The sequence below is a fragment of the Amblyomma mixtum genome, chromosome 7 (assembly GCF_055824585.1).
Source record: "Amblyomma mixtum isolate Tamu chromosome 7, ASM5582458v1, whole genome shotgun sequence".
Classification (NCBI taxonomy): Eukaryota; Metazoa; Arthropoda; class Arachnida; order Ixodida; family Ixodidae; genus Amblyomma; species Amblyomma mixtum.
Window position 1 is genome coordinate 112,113,401 of NC_143018.1, and position 20,790 is coordinate 112,134,190.

The 20,790-nt window shown below is 44.8% G+C and overlaps 1 protein-coding gene, 1 long non-coding RNA gene and 1 pseudogene across 14 annotated transcripts in view; 1 reads left to right on the forward strand and 2 right to left on the reverse strand.

Moving 5' to 3' along the window:
• The window catches only part of Cadps (calcium-dependent secretion activator 1), a 146,348-nt gene extending 129,218 nt beyond the window's left edge, over positions 1-17,130 (reverse strand). For 10 of the 12 annotated variants that reach the window (XM_089553396.1, XM_089553395.1, XM_089553392.1 and 7 more), the window contains exon 1: positions 15,863-17,130. In XM_089553396.1, coding sequence (XP_089409522.1) covers positions 15,863-16,297 — 435 coding nt within the window. In that variant the 5' untranslated portion in view covers positions 16,298-17,130. The remainder of the gene's footprint in view (positions 1-15,862) is intronic. The other 2 variants (XM_089553387.1, XM_089553388.1) reach the window with 2 other exon arrangements.
• Positions 17,131-18,518: 1,388 nt separating this feature from the next.
• LOC149337230 (uncharacterized) overlaps positions 18,519-20,790 on the forward strand; it is a 76,785-nt pseudogene continuing 74,513 nt past the window's right edge. Inside the window, exon 1 of the transcript XR_016284388.1 lies at positions 18,519-18,865. The product of XR_016284388.1 is annotated as an uncharacterized LOC149337230 (transcript). The remainder of the gene's footprint in view (positions 18,866-20,790) is intronic.
• LOC149337231 (uncharacterized) lies at positions 19,524-20,764 on the reverse strand. The gene is made up of 2 exons (XR_016284389.1): positions 19,965-20,764; positions 19,524-19,781 (listed from the first exon to the last, which is right to left on the reverse strand). It is a non-coding gene; the product is annotated as an uncharacterized LOC149337231 (long non-coding RNA).

The window sequence follows — 20,790 nt, forward strand, 5'->3', positions numbered from 1 at the left end:
CTTTTTTTTTTAAATTCTGCCTCGTACGGTGGGCGGAGTCGACCAACGCGTGGAGCGCCTTTCACCCAGTCCCATGGCGGCTTGCTGTTCTGCCATCGGCGGAGTAATACGTCAAAGTCCGTAGTAGCAAATAGTCCGCGCCTATTTTTATTTCTTCGGGCTTATTTTGCGGCTATATTATCTGCGAATGAAACTATTTATTCATGGAAACCTAAAAAACAAAATAAAGCGAAAGCAAAGCCTCCAGGGGACTGGGTGAAAGGCGCTCCACGCGTAGGTCGACTCCGCCCATCATATGAGGGAGAATTAAAAAAAAAAATGCGGGAGCCGGACGTTAATTCGTTTTAATTGGGGAAATCGGCCACACAGGGCAATAAGTCACTGTTTCTAAGAATGCTAGGAACGTGTGGATCGAGTTCCCGCGGCAAAAAGACATGTTCAGGATCCTCTTCAGTGCACCTTTAATGTCACGGCTATCATTTTCCTTCCCACAGCTCACTGCGCTGCCGTCCAACTTAATTTCAAGCCTCTTTGTTAGCCTCCACGTTTCTGCCTTATAGGCGAGTACCGGTAAGATACAACTGTCATATACTTTTTCTCTTGAGGGATATTGGCAAACTGCCATTCGTGATCCGAGAGAACCTGCCATATGCGTTCCACCCTATTCTTACTCTTCCAGTTATTTCACCTTCATGGTCCAGATCAGTGGCCACTACCACCTCTAAGTAGGTGTGTTTCCTTAGCACTTCAAGCACCTTGCTGCCTAGCATAAACTGTGGTGCCCTTCGGAGAATATTGAACATTACTTTAGGTCTCGTTGTTGGTCTTGTTTAAGCACTGGCAGGTCAGCTCTCACTTGCAGCAGGGTGAGTAGAGTTAACTCACTTGCAAGAAATGTGGTGACTCACTAGATGTGCTCGACAAATGGTATTAAATTCCTTTCATGCCTGAGAATGGGTTGTCAAGGTAGCACGTACAGGTGTCCACTTACCGCTCATGCTTTTGAACCTAAGAGGGTGCCACACTGCTGGTGTGACTCATAAGTGACGAGTTCGTGCACATGTGCTGTGGTTGAGTCTGCACGACCCTGCTTAGCCCAACTCTGACTCAACTCATCCATGTATGGGTTTAACGTCCCAAAGCGACTCAGGCCATGAGAGACGCCGTAGCGAAGGACTCCGGAAATTTCGACCACCTGGGGTTCTTCAACGTGCACTGACATCGCACAGGGCACGGGCCTCTAGCATTTCGCCTCCATCGAAATTCGACCGCCGTCAGCCAGGATCGTACCAACATCTAGTCACCTCTGTCCACTTAATGTTAACGAGCCTGCATACCCCCAACCCCCCACCCCTTAAAAAAGGTGCGAGAGAACACCAGTGAGAAAGGGTACTGGGCACTGCGACACATTCTCTTTGCCCTTGTTTGCTGCGTGTTTACAAGAGGTATTCAGAGGTCTGGACTATCGAAGTGCTCAATGTAATAACACGTAATGGCACCTTACTAGCTAGTAATATTGAACTGCTAAGTAACTCAGGGGAGAAAGTGGAGGACACAATTAGGGACTTAAACATTCGAAGCAGTATGGTGGGGCTAAGAACCATGAAATTAAAAATAACAGCAGGAAAAAGTAATGACCAATACTCTGGAAAAAGAACAACAGTTCATGATGTGTAGTGAGATATCCGAACTAATAAGGAAGTACCGTTTCCTAGGCCAAGTAGTGAGCACAGAAGTGGACCATGGAAAAGAGACTGTCAGGCAAATAAGAATGGGTCGGACAGCATTTGGAAGGCACTCTGAAGTCTTGAACAGCAGCTTAGTCATATCCCTCGAAAGTAAAGTATACAGCACCTTGCAGCCTGCCTGTACTCAACTGTGGGGCTGAAGCCTAGAGGCTAACAAAAAGGCTCGAGATAAAGTTAAGTCCAGTGCAGTATGCCAGAAAAAAAAAAAGAGTAAGAGTTGATTTGAGAGACAGAAAAGCATGAATTAGAGAAAAGGCTCCTGGTCCACAGAAGCTGTGACACAGCTCTGAACCATGTGAAACAAAAAAATATATCAAACTGACCAGGCAAGATGCATAACTGACACTTATGGGAATCAAAAGAGAAAAAAAAAACACTGCAAAATGTGCCTTTTTACTTTGTTACTGGGAGATGCACCTGAAATATGTTCTTCGAAAAGTAGAATCAACTTTCCACAAATTTGAAAAAATAGAGTAAGGACAAAACTATGCAATTTTGAAAGAAAAAAGAATGCATGGTTTGCTTCCAGTCTGGGGAACATAAACAATATACTCTTAAGAGGTGTCATAGTTAATATGATCAATGACAGTCTGTGGGTCTTATGACCTTGCTACAAGATCACTTTATTTCATGCAGGCAACAACCATGAAATTTGGGGAAATCGGGCATTAAAGAACTATAAACACCTAATTTTAGTAGCACATTTTCTTCTTTCAAATGATGCATTAGACATTAGACTATAGGGATCACCATGTGGTATTGCCCTACGACCACTAAATAATTTATAATTGAATTTTTTTTCTTGAAGCTGTTTAGGCTGCGGTGTCACCAACCGAACGATGACTATGATGTGCAGTTGGTGTTTAGGTCAAGTGAAGCATGAAAAAGACTGCAATATATAATCGGTGATACACAGTTCTAATTCACAACAAGACTCAATCCAGCCTGCTTCAAGATCTGGAATGACAACAAACGATGTATCAGCAGTTACAGTCCGGCCACATTATTATGACCCCTGTTAAAATGGATGACTCTAATTATGGGTAGTTTTCTGGGGACCAAAATCTTTCAGTGCATTTTTGCCTCATTAAAGGGACACTGAGGAGAGCTCTATTAATATTTTTTTTTATAGCAAAATCTGATAGTTCGGCATTTCATGGCTTTGTTGCCACTTGGCCGGCAGCGAAAGATGCATTTATTTCTAAGAAATTTGGATTCGAAGTTGAAATAGTTTTTCCCGCCGCTCTGATTCAAACTTGGGATTCTGCTATGACGACACAGAACTAAGTGACGTGAAACATGACATTCACATGACGTAACGCAGACTCCGTGATTTCTGGCGGCCAGCAGTGCGGCCCAGCAGCAGCCGAAAAGAAAGCTACCGCCGGCCGCACGTTGAAGGCATCTATCGGCTATTGCGGCCGTCGCTTCGTTTACATTTGCACCGGCGTTTTGCCAGCGTTACAATGGATCCCGTTCTCGAAGTCGTCAACGAAGTTCTCGCAAATAGACGCCTTTAGCATACCGTGTACCTTGTTACCGTTAGCGGAATACCGGGAGCCCCCATACCGCTGAGAGCAAGCGCTGATTGGTCCCGGCGCTGCAGGAGCGCGCGTAGCTATCGGGTACGCGGCGCCATCTGGCGACGTCAAGGAGATTTGCGCATGCATTTGCTGCGCCTCAGTGATTCGTAGCTTCTCGTGTCCTAGTGTTGCTAGAACTATTGGTTCTAGCAACACTGTTTTGTCCTATGACGCCATGAAGCTTGTACTTGCGAGTTTGGCCTGTGGCGGCGATACCTGTATTTTGGTTCTTGCTCTTTTCTATGTTACAGGAGCTTTGTTGTCAGTATGAATGGCGTTTTTGTAATCAGGAGCTGGTATTCTGTCCATGCAAGTCAACTTCAATTTCTCCTCAGTGTCTCTTTAATATAGAAACTTGCTGTCCGGACAATAGACAGGATGTAAATGCACAGAAGTCAATGACGTTCATGTATTTTTGCCACATAAAAATGGTCAGCAATGAGAACACAACCTCGACTGCACCGATTAGATTTTTTCTTTCCTGTATTTTAAGTGCAGGACACTAGAAAAAGGCAGTGCGAAAGTGGTAATGCCTCAAGGACAGCCTTTTTTTTCTGTGGCTTCATGTTCTGCAGTGCCAAGGGGCCCTGTCAACATGCCTCTATGATTTGACACACTGTGAATAGCAGTGAAAAAAAAAAAAAAACTCTTCTGCAGCTTGCTAGCTGCAATCAGCAGCTCTCAACCAACTGATTAGAGCTATGAACTAGCAGTTTGTAGGATGAGAACAGTCAAAGTAGGAGGTATGTCAATCCGTCATGAAGCGCCATCATGGGTCTCATAGACCACTAGGTGAATCAAACTGAACCCCATTATCTTAACCCCTTAACCGTTTTGGACGAGCTGCGCTCGTCCCTGCCAAGCTGTCCCCAAACTGTTTTGGACGACTGTAGCTCGTCCTCGCTGAATAGGTTCTTCCCTTCAGTGTTTCGGACGATCAGCGTTCGTGTGTGGCTTAGATGGCATTTTGGTCGGTAGATGGCAGCACTGACCTGTTTATTTCGTTTTCTTCCACCGCATAAACGTTTTTTTTGTATGGCAACCTGGGTTTTAAAAATAGCACCCGGCGGAAGCGACGCGTGTATTCCTGGCCCGTCTTCGCGGAAAAGACGCTTTTCTTCGTCGTCATCTTCTTCAGACGATGGTGACTTAGACACCGAAGTGTACAATGTTTCAGGGAGCGAGGACGACAGTGATGATGTTATGCTGAGCAGTTTTTTCGATGAAGAAGAGGACAGCTCAGAAGCGAACTTTGCGGGCGCGCGTCAGTAGATGAAGATCAACGCCAGTAGCACCAAAACGCGATACCCTCAGTTTCCTTTTCTGGAAGTTTCTGGTAAGATGTTCACTGTAAGCTAGCCTGATGGTGGTCATTCTTTCATTTTTATCGCTCATTAGCAGCCGGAAGTTGGTTTTCTGTATTGTAAGGAATAATAAACTTCGATATGCTAATTTGACTTTGTGTTTGCTCCAAATATTTTTGAAAGATTGAATGCATGCTTTTTATTGCAATAGTAATCGAAATCAGGAATAAAAAAAATAAGCAGTTTTGTTAAGAAATTCGTTGATATAAAAAAACGGTGAAGGGGTTAAAGATAATGGCACCTAGGCTAGCGAACTTCTGTAGCTCAAAAGATTTTGTCTTACTTCACCTTCACTGCCCACCATGCATGTACAGGAACAGATCTTAATCATAAGGCGCTTTTTCTTAACTCTCTTTTTTTTTTCCCCTCATGATTCTTTATTATGAAGACTCGCTTTATGGACAGTTTTTCCAGGGTACCTAAACATCCAAATTAACTAGGCATGACTGTACTGCCGTTTTTTTTTTCCTGTGTCATGTGACCTAAGCACCAACCACATGTCACAACCATCGTTCGGTTAACCAAACCAAAACTACATCAAAAAGAAATTTGATTATAAATTATTCAGCGGTCATAGATGAATACTACGGAGTGATCCACGTATACCATGTCCAACGTGTCATTTGACAGATGAAAACATGCAAGCAAAAATTTGGTGTCTATTCTCCTTTGCAAATAAGCTTCGAATAAGTGTCAAGTTTAATCAAATTATATTCATTAGCTCATTTTTAATTCCCTTTCCAGTCTGAAGATAGTGAGGCAGTGATATGAAAATCTTCAAACTGAAAAGGAAATTAAAAACGAACAAACGAAGATAAGCTTAATAAACTTTGCACACTACACTACTGTACTGTCCACCCTGAATGATAAAAATATTCATGTTGTGTACCCTAATACACAGCAGATATTCATGCCGAAAACAACCAAATTTTGCTATATTTAAAAGGCTGGAGATCAAATAAACATCAACGAACGCACATTCTGAGACTACCGTATTTTCCGGTGTATAAGACGCGGCTTTTTTGCGGAAATCTTGCTGGTGCGTCCTATACAAGGGTGCGTCTTATACGTGAATTTTTCGTTGTTTTCTTTTTGTGAGTTCACAAATTACTCAAGTTTATGTTCAAGCTTTTTTCACCAAAAAAATATCACTACCAATAACGCGGTTGTAACAAGGTGCATTTCATGACGGTCGAGCAAGCGTGTTTAATTAAGCCTCACTAGTTTAACTGGGTAAATTGGAGTGCGTCTTATACACGGGTGCGTCTTATATATCAACTTTTTCAATGACAGCCTGCATATATGGCGGGTGCATTTTATACATGGGTGCGTCTTACACACTGGAAAATACGGTATATAATAATATAAACATCTATTCTATACGTAGGCCAAAATGAAACTGCCCTAAGTGAAGTGGTTTCTTTGAATTGTTCTCCCAAGCAGGTAATATCAACGAAACTACCAAGTTCGTCATCTCAACACCACCTCGTGTGCAGTTGATAATGCAGCTACACTACAGTGGTGTACAGTGATTGACCGAGAGCACATTAGCTTTTGAATAATGCCGACAAAATGTGCAGGATGCTTGCATAAATTTTGCTGAAATGGAGCATTCGCTTAGTCGGAGTAGATCCCCGCCTTAATCCCATAAAAAAAAAAAAAATTGCCCATGCCAGTTTCATGTATAAACTGTGATTAAGCCTCACTAATGCTCCTTAGATATCTTCTGAGCTTGCTCACAACGTTTTCGAGTTGAATTGTAGAGAATAACTGAGCAAGAGAGGTGCAAGTCTGTTCCTCTCCGGCACTGGTTGCCTGACCAAGGCTGCGTGAAAACCTGCCACCTCTAAAGGCCAGCTGTGAGTGCCTTGGTTGTGTTTATGTGTGGTGATGTCAGCGGCTGGCAAGATGCAACTCCATTTGTGAGCTGTGAACTAGCATAGCACAGGTACTCTAACATGCAGAGCACATCTTGCACATTGAAACATGGCAGGGGCACAAAATGTCTTTAAAGCCCCAACAAACGTGACGTGGCTACTTCACAGGCTGCAGACCCAATTAGTGTGCGTCCAACGTTTTCAAGCTTTGTGAAGCTCCAGTGTTTCAACATGGCCCATTAATTGATTGTCACAATCCAACTCCATCTTCGCCTTTCTTCTTTCACTCCCACTTCCTCCCTTCCTCTACGGTGCGGTTCAGGTGTCCACCGAGATGACAGAGATTTACTGCGCCATTTCCTTTCCTCAAAAACCGGTTGCGTTGAAACGGCAAGGCATCGCGCCGAACGGGTGGTGGCCTTCCGTGGACTCCCTGGCAGCACTACAACACGCTGTCGCGTTCCACTCCTAAAGGCGAAGCTTAAGCTTAATTAGCAGTTAATTAGTATTCAGGCATTAATCAGTAATTAACCATTAATTAGTGATTTGTCATCACTTAGTAATTAGTACTCAATTACATGTGACGCCACCAGTGCCACAGAAGCACTGAAAGTGGTGCGGAAAACGCTTTCGCCTCTACGTACTTTAGACAGTCAAAGTGCCCCCTGAATTTTTTTCTTTCCTGTCTGGCTGCATTTGGCTCACCATTCTACCTTACGATGACACACTGCGATAATGTCTGCGCATGGAGTATAACACAGACGGTATTGCAATATTTTTTTTTCTAGTGTACAAAACAGTACGACATATTTGCACTAATATGCAAACAACATCTTGCAACACATTACTCAAACAAAATCACACATGGTAGTCATAAAATGTATGCTAGCTGCAAGATGATCCATTAGAAATGATAAATCTCAGAGCAAATTCTACTGAAGTACCACATAATGAACAGATTACCGAATAAGGCAGCACTCCTGTCCGCCTTTTATGTTTGCCCTCATGTTTTCGCGCTGCCTTCAGCAATGAGAATGGACCAATAAGCTGAAACCGGAACTCTAGCTTATCAAATAAGTCTAGGGTTAGTTACACAGTCCTGCAAAGTTGCAACTAGAACACGCGGGAGCAGTTTTAGCACTTCAGGACCCTTAAAGGTTAGGCTAATTTAGAGTGTATTTAGCTTTCCTGCAGAGTAGCTGTAATTTATTCATTTATCGGTGTAACCATAGTGCCAATATGGCATTACAGTGGGAAAAGGGGTAAAATGCAAGGCAAAAAAACACACAGATGCAGGAGGATTACATCAACAATCAGAATATGCTAGATGAATCAATTCAGCATAGAAACAAATTAATCATTTGATACCACAGTTGCGACAGCACTATCAAGTCGATTCCATTCGGTGATAGTTCGGGGGAAAAATTGACATTTTGAAGAGAGCTGTTCTGCAATGCATTTCTTTCACCTTGTTTATGTGATCCATGCATCACAACTGTAATTGAGACTAAGCATGTACTGACCGGGTTTTATACCAGTTTTCGAATTAAAGATATTGTGGAAAAATTTCAAACATAGTAGCATTTCTCTCCATTTTTAAAGCGAATCCCAGCCAAAGACTGTCTTTTGCAGTTGTCGCAATGAAATTCTTTGAGAAGTTATTAAAAACAAAATGCGCTGCCACACTCTGTATTCTTTCGAATTTAACGAATATTAAATGCTCAGGGACCCCTCACTGTGCACCCATATTCAAGTAGAGACCTCACAGAAGTCTTGCATAATAATGATCTTGTTTTACCAGAAACTGCCTTGTGTTTCTGCAAATGAACCCTAAAGCTCTGCAGGTTTTAGCTACAGCAAAATCAATGTCGATTCCATGTAAGAATGGCTGTCATGTAAACGCCGAGATATTTGTGCTCAGTCACCTATCTTAATCATCCACCTGATCACTTCTACATTTTTACAGTAGGAGCCATGAAGTGTATGATGTAAAAAGTTCAGTTCACCTGACATATTTTCTGTCTGGCCATACAGGGCTGAGGAGTGATCAACGCAGGCAGCATTAACAAATTCACAATTGCAACATATTGGCACCATTATGACTAAAATGACCACATTTACTTCAGATCTGGCCAAACGGTAAACAAGTCATCTAAGTGCACATCAAAAAGATAAGAAACTAGTAGCATCTGGTAGTTCTCACTACTAGCTGCATTTTCAAAGATCCCCACAAGAGATTAGGCCAACAAGGCAGAACAATTCTGCAAACTAATAAAAAACATGTTTTCATATGAGCTCTAAAAGAAAAGGCCCTCTGAGAAATGAAGGCACCTGTATGGGCCTGAGTGAAAGACTGCAGTATCTGACAGCAATAAAATGTGCACTAACGAGGATTCTGAGCCCGTCTTTTTACCTTGTAAATTCAACCTGCATGCTCCGACCATCCTTACAAACTTCAAATAATTGTCCTGTGTGGCTGATTTCCCTATTAAATCAGAATGAACATCCTGACTCCCAGCACTATTTTTTAAGCTAACCTCCGAGAGTAGGAGGAGTCAACCAATGCATGGAGTGCCTTTCTGCCAGTCGCATGACGGCTTCACTTTCGTTTTTATTCTGTTTTTTTTTAGGTTTCCGCAAATAAACACGGTCACAGAAAACACAGCCGCAAATTAGGTCCACGGAAATAAAAACACGCGCAAACTTTTTACTTTCGCAGATCACTCTGCATATTACTACAAGGCACTCCACGTGTTGGCTGACTCCTCCCACTCTCGGAGGTCAGTTAAAAAAAAAAAAGCGAGAGCTGGGACATTTAATACGATTTAATAGACAAATCGGCGGCACAGGACACTAATTCGAAGTTTATAAGATTGGTAGGAGCATGTAGATTGAGTTCTTGCGGTAAAAAGGCGAGCTCACAATCCTCTTTAGTGCACGTTTAAATAACGAACAGATGCCCGCTTTTCCATGGCATATCAGGACTCAGCATGACAGGCCCATTCAAACAGGCTGCTACTCTACAACAACCAGTCGGTGGAGCCCAAATGGATGACCGGTGATGTCCTGCCTCTCCCCCAGAATGAACAAAGACCGAGAGGAAGCCGCCGACAAAGCGGGGCAAGTTGATCACTGTCCCTGATGTCTTGGCCTGTCCCACCACGAATGATGCACCAGCCCAGTACTCACAAATTAGCTCAAATTTAACCCTATCAGGCGCTTTGTACACAATTGTGTAAGCAGCAAACTTACAGCTTTTTCTGAGAAACTGGAGCCCTTAACAGTGATTTCCTTACTTCAGTCAAAATGAGCACCCTTCTTGTTGCAAATAAGTTGCTTTTTTGTATCATGTAGCGAATGCAGTAAGTAATATTTCACATAAGAGTGAGCTAGGTAGCACTTTGTCCCCCATTTTTGTGCAGAGAAGATTTTGTCACGAGTGAAAGCATCGATTGCTTTTGCTCAATTTCGAGCGTAATGTGAATCTTCGAAACACAAAGCGATTCCACGATCCCTTGGATGTTTACCTGACACACGAGAACATTTCAATGTTACTATTTCTAACTTTGTACGGAATTCTCCACATCGTTGTAAAAGCTTACACTTGCTGGTCTTTCACATTCGAAAACTAACCAATTCCCTTTCTTGAGCCCTGAATATACTACTTAGGTGAAAAAATAATTGATTTAAGTCAAAACAAAAAATGGCGCCTGAAAGGGCCAAGAAAATAACTTTCACTAGGTTTCAAGAGGGCAATCCAGAATCCTCAGGGTAACAGCGGAATCCGAAAGAATCCACAGTCTCGAGCCAACCAATCGCAAGGAGCAAGGAAAGAGACAGGTAGGATTACGATCACTGTCTCATCCAACCCTGAACCACACCATCAGACATGGCCTGGTGTAGGTGCACAAAACCTGCACTAAGCAATGACCATCTGTGGACACCATTGTCGTCTGCTGCAGAATGTCATGATGAAGAAGTTCCCAGCGAAGAATGGGTGACTCATGAAAGGTGACTATGTGGAACAAGATATGTATGATTGTGTCAATGAATTTCTCATTTATAGTCAGACCTCGTTATAATGAAACAGTTTATAACAAAATAATAGGTATGACGAAGGAATGACGATCCCCCTTGGAAGCTCGGTCAGCATGGGCTGTAACGAAGTAATCACCTGGCCCCTTCAACATCGTTATAACGAGGCTGAATTGCATTCTTGTGTTCTGATACAGAAGTGTTCTTTCTTTACCCTTTAAGGCACTTTTGTATGCAACTGCGTACAAACCAAACTCAAAGCTTTTTCTGAGAGTGTATTGCACCTAGCAGTGATATCTCTGTTTTAGATGAATTTACATCCTTCATATTGTAAATAACATGGCTTTTATTAGAGAGTTTTAGTATAGCGTACATAGACATACGCAAAGGCATAGCGTACGCCATAAAATAGCGTCAGTCGTACTGCGCATGCGCCAAACGCTATTTCAAACCAATGTCTTACATACGTACACGTTACGTACGCTATTTCTCGAATTTAGCATGCGTGCTCTTGCGTACACCAGAAAAAATAGCGTTGTCAACATGGCGGCGCCCACGTCGCCCGCTTCAGAGAGAAAATGTCATGTTATTGGGTTTTTAGGCACATTCATTGCCCTTAAATGGAACGTGTGATATTCACTTTGCCTACTCTCACCGACAGCAGAACGAATAAGCGATAAACTTACCCTATTTTGGATTCTGTACAACGATTCCACCATTCCTAACCCTAACAAAACACCGCCGACTGTGAGTTGGCTTGATTTGGATTTTTATGCCAAGGTAGTCATAGCCTTGCCAAAAGTAGCCGTTTCGGCTGTAGGGCAGTAGGGGTGCGAAAGAATGCTAGTATGTACTATGATGTTCTTAAAAAACCTTGCTCGGTTCGGTTACCTAAAAAAAAAATTAAGAAAAGCTACGGTCTGCCTCGACTGCGCAGTGCGCGACTCATCGGGGACACCATGCAACCGGCTATCTATGTGATACGACTTGGATCAGCTTGGCCAATGCCTTGACTAAGCGTGAAAAATACGACACAAAATGTTTTACATTATAACACCAGATGGCGCCACTGCGGCCTTAGCTATCATTGCGTTTGGGCGGTTCTACGGTAAACTAAAAGTGCTCTTGCGACTTCCACAATAACCTCCCGCTAAATGCTTGCGTATAGCATACGTAAGTGCTCATACGCTATACTAAAACCCTCTGTTTTGTCATATAGTGAGCGCTATAAAAATACTTTGCAGAAAAGTGAAGCAGGTAGCCCCGTTGTCTGCCATTTTTATGCCAAGATTTAGGCATGTGGTAAAGAAACAAACAAATTTTTTTTTTGCTATTTTAAGTGCAATATGCATCTGCGGAACAGAAAATTGATCCTACGATCCTTCGGTTGTTTACCCGACAAGTCCTGGCATTTTAACCTTGCCATTTCCATCAATCATAACACTCTGAACGAAATTTTCAACATCCTTGTCAAAAATGACCTCCTGAAATTTTGCGCTTCAAAGCTAACGGGTTATCTTTCTTGAGGCATGAATACAGCATTTAGGCAAACAAATATTTGTTTCCAATGGAAACAAAAAATGGCATCTAAAGCTGCCTAGTGGGCAGCTGCGTTTTCTGCGTTTTCTGCAAATTCATTGCCTGTATTTTAAACATTCCGCGTATTCCACTGTACGCCTTGTAAGGGGCATGGACCTCGTCAAGCCACCTTTGGCTTTTTGTCCGTGCCCCTAAACATCTCAGGATGTTTGAATAAATTGATTTGATTTGATTAACTTGTTTTCCTCTCCCGTTTTAATCATCATCATCATCATTATTTATTGAACCCTTAAGAACCTTTACAGGGTATTACATAAAGGTGGGGGGGAGGGCGATGTACATAGAACAATACATGAACAAAGCCAAAGGTGTTGAAACAACAACATCAATAAAAATCTAGTAAAACAGATCTATATAAACATACAATGAGAGCAATGAGGACAACCAATACAATCAGTAAAATCAAATGCGAACCCAGTTAAAACAGTTACAAAAAAAAAATTGCAATCGAGTAGAGCAAGAGAATTACAGACGAGTTGCTCAAGTGCATCAAACTACGGGCGAGAAAAAAATTTTAGAAAAATTTAATGTTCAAAGCCAAACAGTAACCACTCCTTGAATCTGAATGCATAGGCACTGTGCTGTCAAGGCTGCGAAAAAGCACTGCCTCGCGCTTTTTCATTTCTTACATGGCCTCAAAAGTACTGATTGTCCAGTTTATCCAGACAGAGGTGGGTCCTCCCATTTGAAGGACCAACTGAGCAGTGATGAAGGGACTGTGTCTGAACATGGTGCATTCTGTTAAGCAGCTGGTCAAAAGTTTGCTGACCAAAAACCACCAGCTTACCATTTATTTCTCTCTGAAACTACATTTTTTTTTTTTGCAACCCAGAAGCCTTGCTAACATCACATTTTGCCTGTTAGGCCGCCATCTACCTGCTCACTTCATTCTGTTGGATCGCTTAGTTGCCCCATTATTATGCAGTGAACTTGTCTTCCTTTCTCTAATTTTTTTTTTATTTTTGTTTCCATCCATTGACAATATCTGATTGAACTGTGCGCGTATACTTATTTTTCCAAGCTGCGTCCATGTTGTAATAAGCTTCTGAAAGCCCCTGGCATGAAGCTTGCCAGGGGGCTGTAAGTTATATTTACAAAAAATTAGCGGGGGCACTTAAGGGGGGATGTGGGAATCAAATCGCAAAAATCGCAAAAAAAGTCGATTTTTGAAAAGCTCACTTTTTGGCATCTCCAAAACTGTTTCTATGTTGTACTGAAATATTTCACCCAAAAATGAACTTTAAACGCTTCGAATAAATATATCTGTCAGCATCTACACACAGAGAGTGTGTGCTAGCTTAGAACTTCCAGGCTTGTTTTCTCGAAAGTTTGTTTTGAGCTTAATACCTTGCTCGTGGAAAGCATAGCACAGCAATGCCTTTGTTTTGTCGTGATCACTGAAATGTGGCCTGCGTCAAGACAGTCTCAGATTTACCATTTAGGCTCACATTACATGGTAATTAGAGCATGATACATACTAATCATAAAAGAAGGTGCACATTGTGTCCTTTAAAAAAAAGAGCAGAGAAATTAAAAAAAAAAATTGAGAGAGTCTTGATTTACACCACAGTTCTTAGTAAATATTAGAAGCATTTACAGACCTGTAGCCTGTTTTTTTGTCATGTTAGGCTTTCCACAAGCAAGCAACATGAGGACATCATATAAACAATGATTAAAGGGAACCTACTGAAGCTGTCATTGTGAAACTTCATATCTGATTGTTTGATGCTATTTTAAGCCAGTCTGCCGAATTTCATCACTCTAAGCCAAAAAATAGAAAAGTTGCCTTCGATCCCCTCAGCCCCCCCCTAAGGAACTTAAGTGCAAGTAAAGCGAAAGCATAGCAATTCTTTTCCAATACTCTTCCATCATCATCATCATCAGCCTCACTACGCCCACTACAGGGCAAAGGCCTCTCCCATGTCTCTCCAATTAACCCTGTCCTGGGCCTGCTGCAGTCTCCGCAAACTTCTTTATCTCATCCGCCCACCTAACTTCCTGCCACCCCCAGCTACGCTTGCCTTCTCTTGGAATCCACTCCATTGCCCTTGAGGACCAGCAGTTATCTCGCCTTCGCATTACATACCCTGCCCAAGCCCACTTCTTCCTCTTGATTTCAACTAGGATGTCATTAATCCACGTTTGTTCCGTCACCTACTCCGTCCGCTTCCCATCTCTTAACTTTACTCCTATCATTTTTCTTTCCATAGCTCACTGTGTTGTCCTTAGCTTAAGCTGAACCCTCTTTGTTAGCCTCCGCGTTTCTGCCCCATAGGTGAGTACCGATAAGATGCAGCTGTTGTATACTTTTCTCTTGAGGGATACTGGTAAACTGCCATTCATGATCTGAGAGAACTTGCCAATTGCGCTCCACCCCATTCATATTCTTCTAGTTATTTCATTCTCATGATTGAGATCTGCCGTCACTACATGCCCTAAACAGACCTATTCCTTTACCATTTCCAGCGCCTCGCTACCAATTGCGAACCGTTCTTCTGTTCCAAGACTGCTGAACATTACTTTGGTTTTCAGCAGTCAGCACTTTCTTTGTCTAATATAATGTTTGTCACAAAAACAAACAAAATGCATTTTTAAATAAGCACCGAAAAAGGCCTGCCAAATTTTCAAGAAATAAAAAAATATTCTAACCCCTAGAAATGATATATTAAAGAAACTTATTGTCGCCACACATGCAGGGGTTCTAATTTTAGCTCTTTAACATGACCAGGAAATTCTATAACTAGATAAAATAAATCTGGCAGTGAGATGCTGAATATGCTCCCACTCTGGCAAAGTATTAAGCATAGTAAGCGTGCCACACAATGGATCCATACCCTATGTAAATGGCCAAACTAGCCTTTACTCGGACCTTCAATTTTTTTGCTCATTGTTCGCTAATATTTACACTTACTTTTTTTTTTTTACTTGCGACAGGAAGTCCCCTACAGCTTTTGCTTTGGGACTTCCTGGTGAAAACAATTTGCAAACACCCTTTCATGGGTATCATAACAACGAACTGTCTCAGTGATTGACAGATGCGAACTTCAGCATTTTGCTCCATTTTCATGCAGCTGAGTGTCGCAATAGGCCAAGCAAGGAGGCCCCACTGCTAACGGAAACAGTAAGAAATCAGTTCTAGGGCAACACAGGGCAATTTTTTTTTTATACTGAAGATTGATGCAGCTGCAAAGATCAATGCAACAAGGCCCAATGTGACGAGTCCGTTGCACAAGCAGCAGCTGTTCGGCAGTCACCAAACTCCTTTTACAATGGCTGTAATCTATTAAAAGCACACTTCTCTGAATCTACCCACGTGCAAAACGAGGGATCTAAAAGCAAACTGCAGAGAGAAGCTGCGTTGTTGGAAGGGAGGATGGCTGCAGAAATCACGTCAAAGCAAAGCCACCCGTCCAAAAAAATACCCATTAAAAATGTGTGTGCGCATACACTCAAGCCCGGGAGGAATTGCGGCAGTTGACCTGAATGTTCAAGCTCATAAAGATCTTTTATCAAAGCCCCAAGGAATGAATGTTGTTCGGCATTAGAACGATCCCACATTCGAGTACCCTGGTTAAAGGGCTGTATGCACCCGGATACGTCTCTGCTCCGGGACCCGCGCTAGTTGTCTGTCTGTCAGGTTGAGCAAAGGCACGCACCTGGAACCTGGCCTGGATGGTCTCCAGCTGCTGCTTGGTGATCTTGGTCTGGCGGCGCGTCATGTCCGTCGGCTGCTTGGCGTTGAACGGGTAGGCCACGCAGCGCAGCACGAACACGTACAGCTGGAGCCGCTTCTTGCGCTGCTCTTCCTCGCGCTCGGCCCGGTCGGCCTCGTCCTTCTCGCTCACCAGCGACGGACTCGGGCTCGAGGGCCGCGCCAGGCTGTTGGAGCGCGACGGCGTCGACGAGCAGTCGGCCGGCACGGCGGCCGCCGCCGGCGACAGGCTGCGGGTCGCGCTCACGCTGCGCGGCAGCTCCAGTGACGAGCCCGTCACCGAGGCCGCCGACGCGGTCGCCGCCGCCTCCGACACCTCATCCTCGACCGGCTCGTTGTCGCTGCCGCCCTCGTCCTCCGACGACGACGGCTCGAGCATCCCGCTGCCGGGGTGGGCTTCGCCGCAGTGGCCGGGCCCGCGGTGGAAGCGCGCTTCGCAGGGGCCTCCTCACGTCGCCCGCCGCGTCATCGCCGACGGCCTGCGCGTCGCCGCCACCGCACTAGGCTTAGCGACGTTTATTTTGGCCCCTCGGTCGCGGCACAGCCGTCAGCGGCACCCTCCGCACCTCGACGGGCCTTTACCTCGCCAGGGCCATGCCGCCTTGGTGCATCGGCGCTGAGAGCAGCTCTCTCCTTTGCCCTTTTTCTTCCTTCCGTTTATTTATTTATCTATATTTTTCCTCCCCCGAGGCGCCCGTTCCTGCATCGATGAGTCCGCCGCACTCGCCTGACCGCCGCACGCCAACGACGTCGCGCGCAGACGCGCGGATCGGCGCATGCGCCGCTCGTGCGCTTTCTGGGTCGCGCGTGCAGCCCGTGCGTCAGAGGCCTTCCCGATGTATTTATGGCAAGATTGGTGCTCGCGCGCACGAGCAAAAACGCACGCACCACTACTGCCGCGCACACGCGCCCCTGCCCCGAGCTGACGAACGCCGCAAGCCCGCGCTGGGAGAGCTACACGACCGGCGACGCGTCAAGCAACTGAATGGGACGCCAGGCGCAGTGAGCTGCTCGCGTTTCGGCCTCGCGAGGCGCGCTGGCTCCTTACTTTTTCAAGCAGCAGACAGACACCCTCATCGCAGAACGACGAATGCACCAAGGCTCAGCGATAAGCCCGAATGGTCGCGTGCCCCACTTTCACTTTCGCTGCCAACCATATCGACACACATCTACGCGCACATCCTACCACAAAAAACAAACTGTAGTGCAATGTTGCCAGGAGTAGTGTGCCATTTCGTGCTCTCTTGAGCAAAGCCATAGGCACAACATTACTGAAGCCTGGCAACCAATGACGCTTTCCGCAAAAACAAACAAAAGAGTTCGTAAATCATTACCCGCCTACATAAAACTAATATGCTTACATACGCTACTGCTGGTGCCTCGACATACTCTTACTTAGTTTTCGTAATACCGCACTAATGCTAGTCTCCACTTCGGGTACTTCTGGTTCGAGAAAGTGAATCCCATGATGCTCAAGTCGCCAACATCCGAAATTTGCAGAATATTCCCCATAAAAATTGGAAATACAAGAAGCAACATTGGTCACTGAACGTATTAGTTTCGGTTTCGCTACAAGAACATTAAACGAGTATATAAGGCATATAATTTTTTTACATGTTTTATTCTTTGTAGTGATGCATACTATATTAGTATACATCAATAAATTTGTTTTGTTTTGCCTGAGATCACTAAATAAACTATAAATATATTTCACTTTCTTAACGTTTCGGTTTCGCTTTTAAAAAATATTATATTTGTTGTTGATTTGTTATTTTAATTTATTGCAACCCTAAATTAACTTGGTTTAAAATTAAAATGACAATAATGTAATACAAAGTGATTATATTGCAATTATTTAGGTCTCACGTGACCTTACGCATCTTTGACATCAATGCGTTGTGGAAACCGAAACTGCATGCACAAAAACTGATTGTAAATTATTTAGCGGTCGTAGACGAATACCACCTTGTGATCCATATACAAGTAACGTCTCACATCATTACAAAGAATAAAATATGCAACCAAAATTAAGTGTGTATGCTCCTTTAACAGAATTCGCAAATGACTGCAACTGAATTTTTGAAAAGAAGGGAAGTAACATTTTAACTTCCCCTTCCCATAAAAAAAAAAAACAATTGTCGTTTTGTGTCGCATCAAATCTGAAATGTTTCTACTGAATCGAACGGCAGCCAAATGGCGTCATAGAATGGTTTCTCTTTTGTCTTTGGTCGGTTTTTGCACGCATGACCATGCATGTACAAAACTCACATAAGAACGGCCTGCACATACATAGACTCATTCTTGAAAATTATCAAATGATGTGGTCTGAAATATTAACTTGTTGACACTATTGTAGTAGTACCACATGCGTGAAATAAACATTTGGCGCCGTTGTGAAAACGAAACTGAGTTGCAACAAATGTAAAAAACAAACATCACTTTCGTTTCCTAAAAGAAAAACTATTTTAATTACCTTAGTAAGCATTATGCTCTAAATTTTTACTCTAGTGAATAAGAAGCTAAAATATGAATTTTTTAGAAGTGTAGTAAAAGTACAGATTTCGGTATTAGGAGGCGCAGCGTCCTTGCTGCTAGATAAGAGAGCCCCGCGCAGTCAAACACTGAATGGCCGCCATTTGTCTCGTACGAATATTTGAATGTGTGCGTCCCCAGTGCCAACAGCGCTGGCGGTTTCGTCCGAGCGGTGTTTACGAAGAACTCCATCATAATTCTGCGTCTGAAGAAGAGCTTTCAAGATCGTCTCGGTGATTTGGCTCGTCCTGAAAGCTCGATAGGCGAGCGAGAGCAACCTCACCGCTTGTGACTACGATGTAGCCAAGTGCCTGCGATCTTCGGAACAGATTGACTGGGAGAAAGTAGCATTTTCCCCCGAAAACTCGTGCACAAGGCATGCACTGACCCCGGACTGTGGGCCATCTAAGCACAGGTGGGTGAATTCGGGCGCCCGTGCCTGTGCTCCGAGCTTTGACGTCCGCTCGGAGCGACAGGCACCCTTGCCCTGTCAGTTCGGCAGTAATGCCGAGAGAAAGTGTTGACGAACGATAGAAACAGGCGCCAGCACCGTGTTTTCGCACCTGTTTTGTGATCGCGCAGCTCTGGGGAGAGCGCGCCTCGCTCGTCGTAGCGACTACGCAAGGGAAAGATGGAGTCCCACAATTGCTCGAGTTTTGCTGTCACCGGAACGGTTTATGCCGCTGTTACATAGAGAGGCCGATTACGACGGCCGTCGGGCGCCTGAACGCGTTTTGCGATCACGCTGACCCTGTGTGCGATGGCTGCGCGAGCCAAGGATCGAGAGGGATGTCTTAGGCCTAGGGGACCGACCGACTCCCGGAGTCTCGCACTCGAGACGTTCCCTCGCTTTGTGCCCTGGCAAATTCGCCGAGCTTTAAATGTTTGCTGTGTTCACCTAGCATCTCGAGAAATTTGCCTGCTGGGAAGGCAGCATTCGTTGGCATTACTGCCCTGTTTGCACCATGTTTCCACGAATGCGCCTTTCTGAACCTAAAAGGGCTAAAAAGTTTCGCTAGTCCAGCCACTCCGTATGTGCAGTGAAGGCAACCTGTGAGAAAAGTATTTGGGTGCAGCGTGTGCCTTGGGTTTTGCGTAGATATGTCCCGCATCGTCTCGCACGGCAGAGGAAAACAGAAGCGCTTGCTCCATCTTCGGAGAATCCCGGATTGCCGCAAGCGCAGTTGCCTTGTTGCAGTTTCGGATGGCCATCGGTCCCACCGCCGTTCCACTGGTGGACGGCCATTGTGCCGCCGTCGCATGGAGGCGTCCCTCTCGAGCTCTCCGTGGTCGCGGTCCCGTTATCGCGCCGTGTGTGTGTCTCGAGCGCACTGTAAACAGAGAAGTTGTTGTGTCCGAGATACTCGCTTTATTTCTCGCTTTCCCCTCTCCTGCGTCGCTCTTTAGCGCCCTAGTGACGTTACAGCTGTCTGTGCGAGAATGGAGCGCTGATCTTTCTGTCGAGTATGCTTTCGTCGCACGATTGCAGTTTTTTCGACTAGTGTCCACGGTACCTGTTTCCTCCGTTGCCGTATAATGGACGAGACTGTCGCTTGAGACGCTGTGTACGCCTCCGCGCTTTCTTTCCCCCTCCTCTCGCATCTGGGACTCTGTCAGGGTGGCGCCATATTTGACGTCCAGCGGGAGTCCTAGGGAACGAGTCGGTGCGCCCACTTCTCTCCGGAAGAGTCGAACTGGTGCCAAGCCGAGGAGAAACACTCCGCATCTCCTAACCCTAGCGTGGGAATTTCGTAGCCTGTGGCGCCATCTCTCCCATGCCACGACTACTGTTGGTGTTTCCACTTGCTGGGCGCTGTCTTTTCAGTGCGCTCTGCATTCGCGCACCCATATTTGACTAATGTGTCAGCGGTGTCTGCTGGTAATAACATGGAGAAAGACGAGACCTTTTGGCCCGTGTCGTGCCTTGTAGGTTCGGGGCCGGTGGGTGCGATTGTCCCAACATGGCGGCGCTCCGGGCGCAACGTAGCAGACGAAAGCAATGAGCAGACTGCGCCGCCATGGCGCCTTGTTTCGTTTATGTCGACCTGTACGTGAGCGGATATGTCTTGTTTCGCGCCTGTGAAGTCAAACTGCGCTGCGACTAGTTATGACACGCAAAATATCGGGCGCCGCTTTCCCGCATAGTTGGAAGAATTCGGCGACGGCTCGCAGGATCAAAGCGCCCCATGGCAGGTAGCAGCGCATGAACCCGTTGACCACCGCGTTCGGCGCTGTTACTTCGCGTGGGTAGCGCATTAAGAAGCTTTCCTGTACGACCCGCGCATTGCCCACGGGCGATCGAGAGATGCGCCGTTTCGCAATCGAGCGGCCATATTCCCC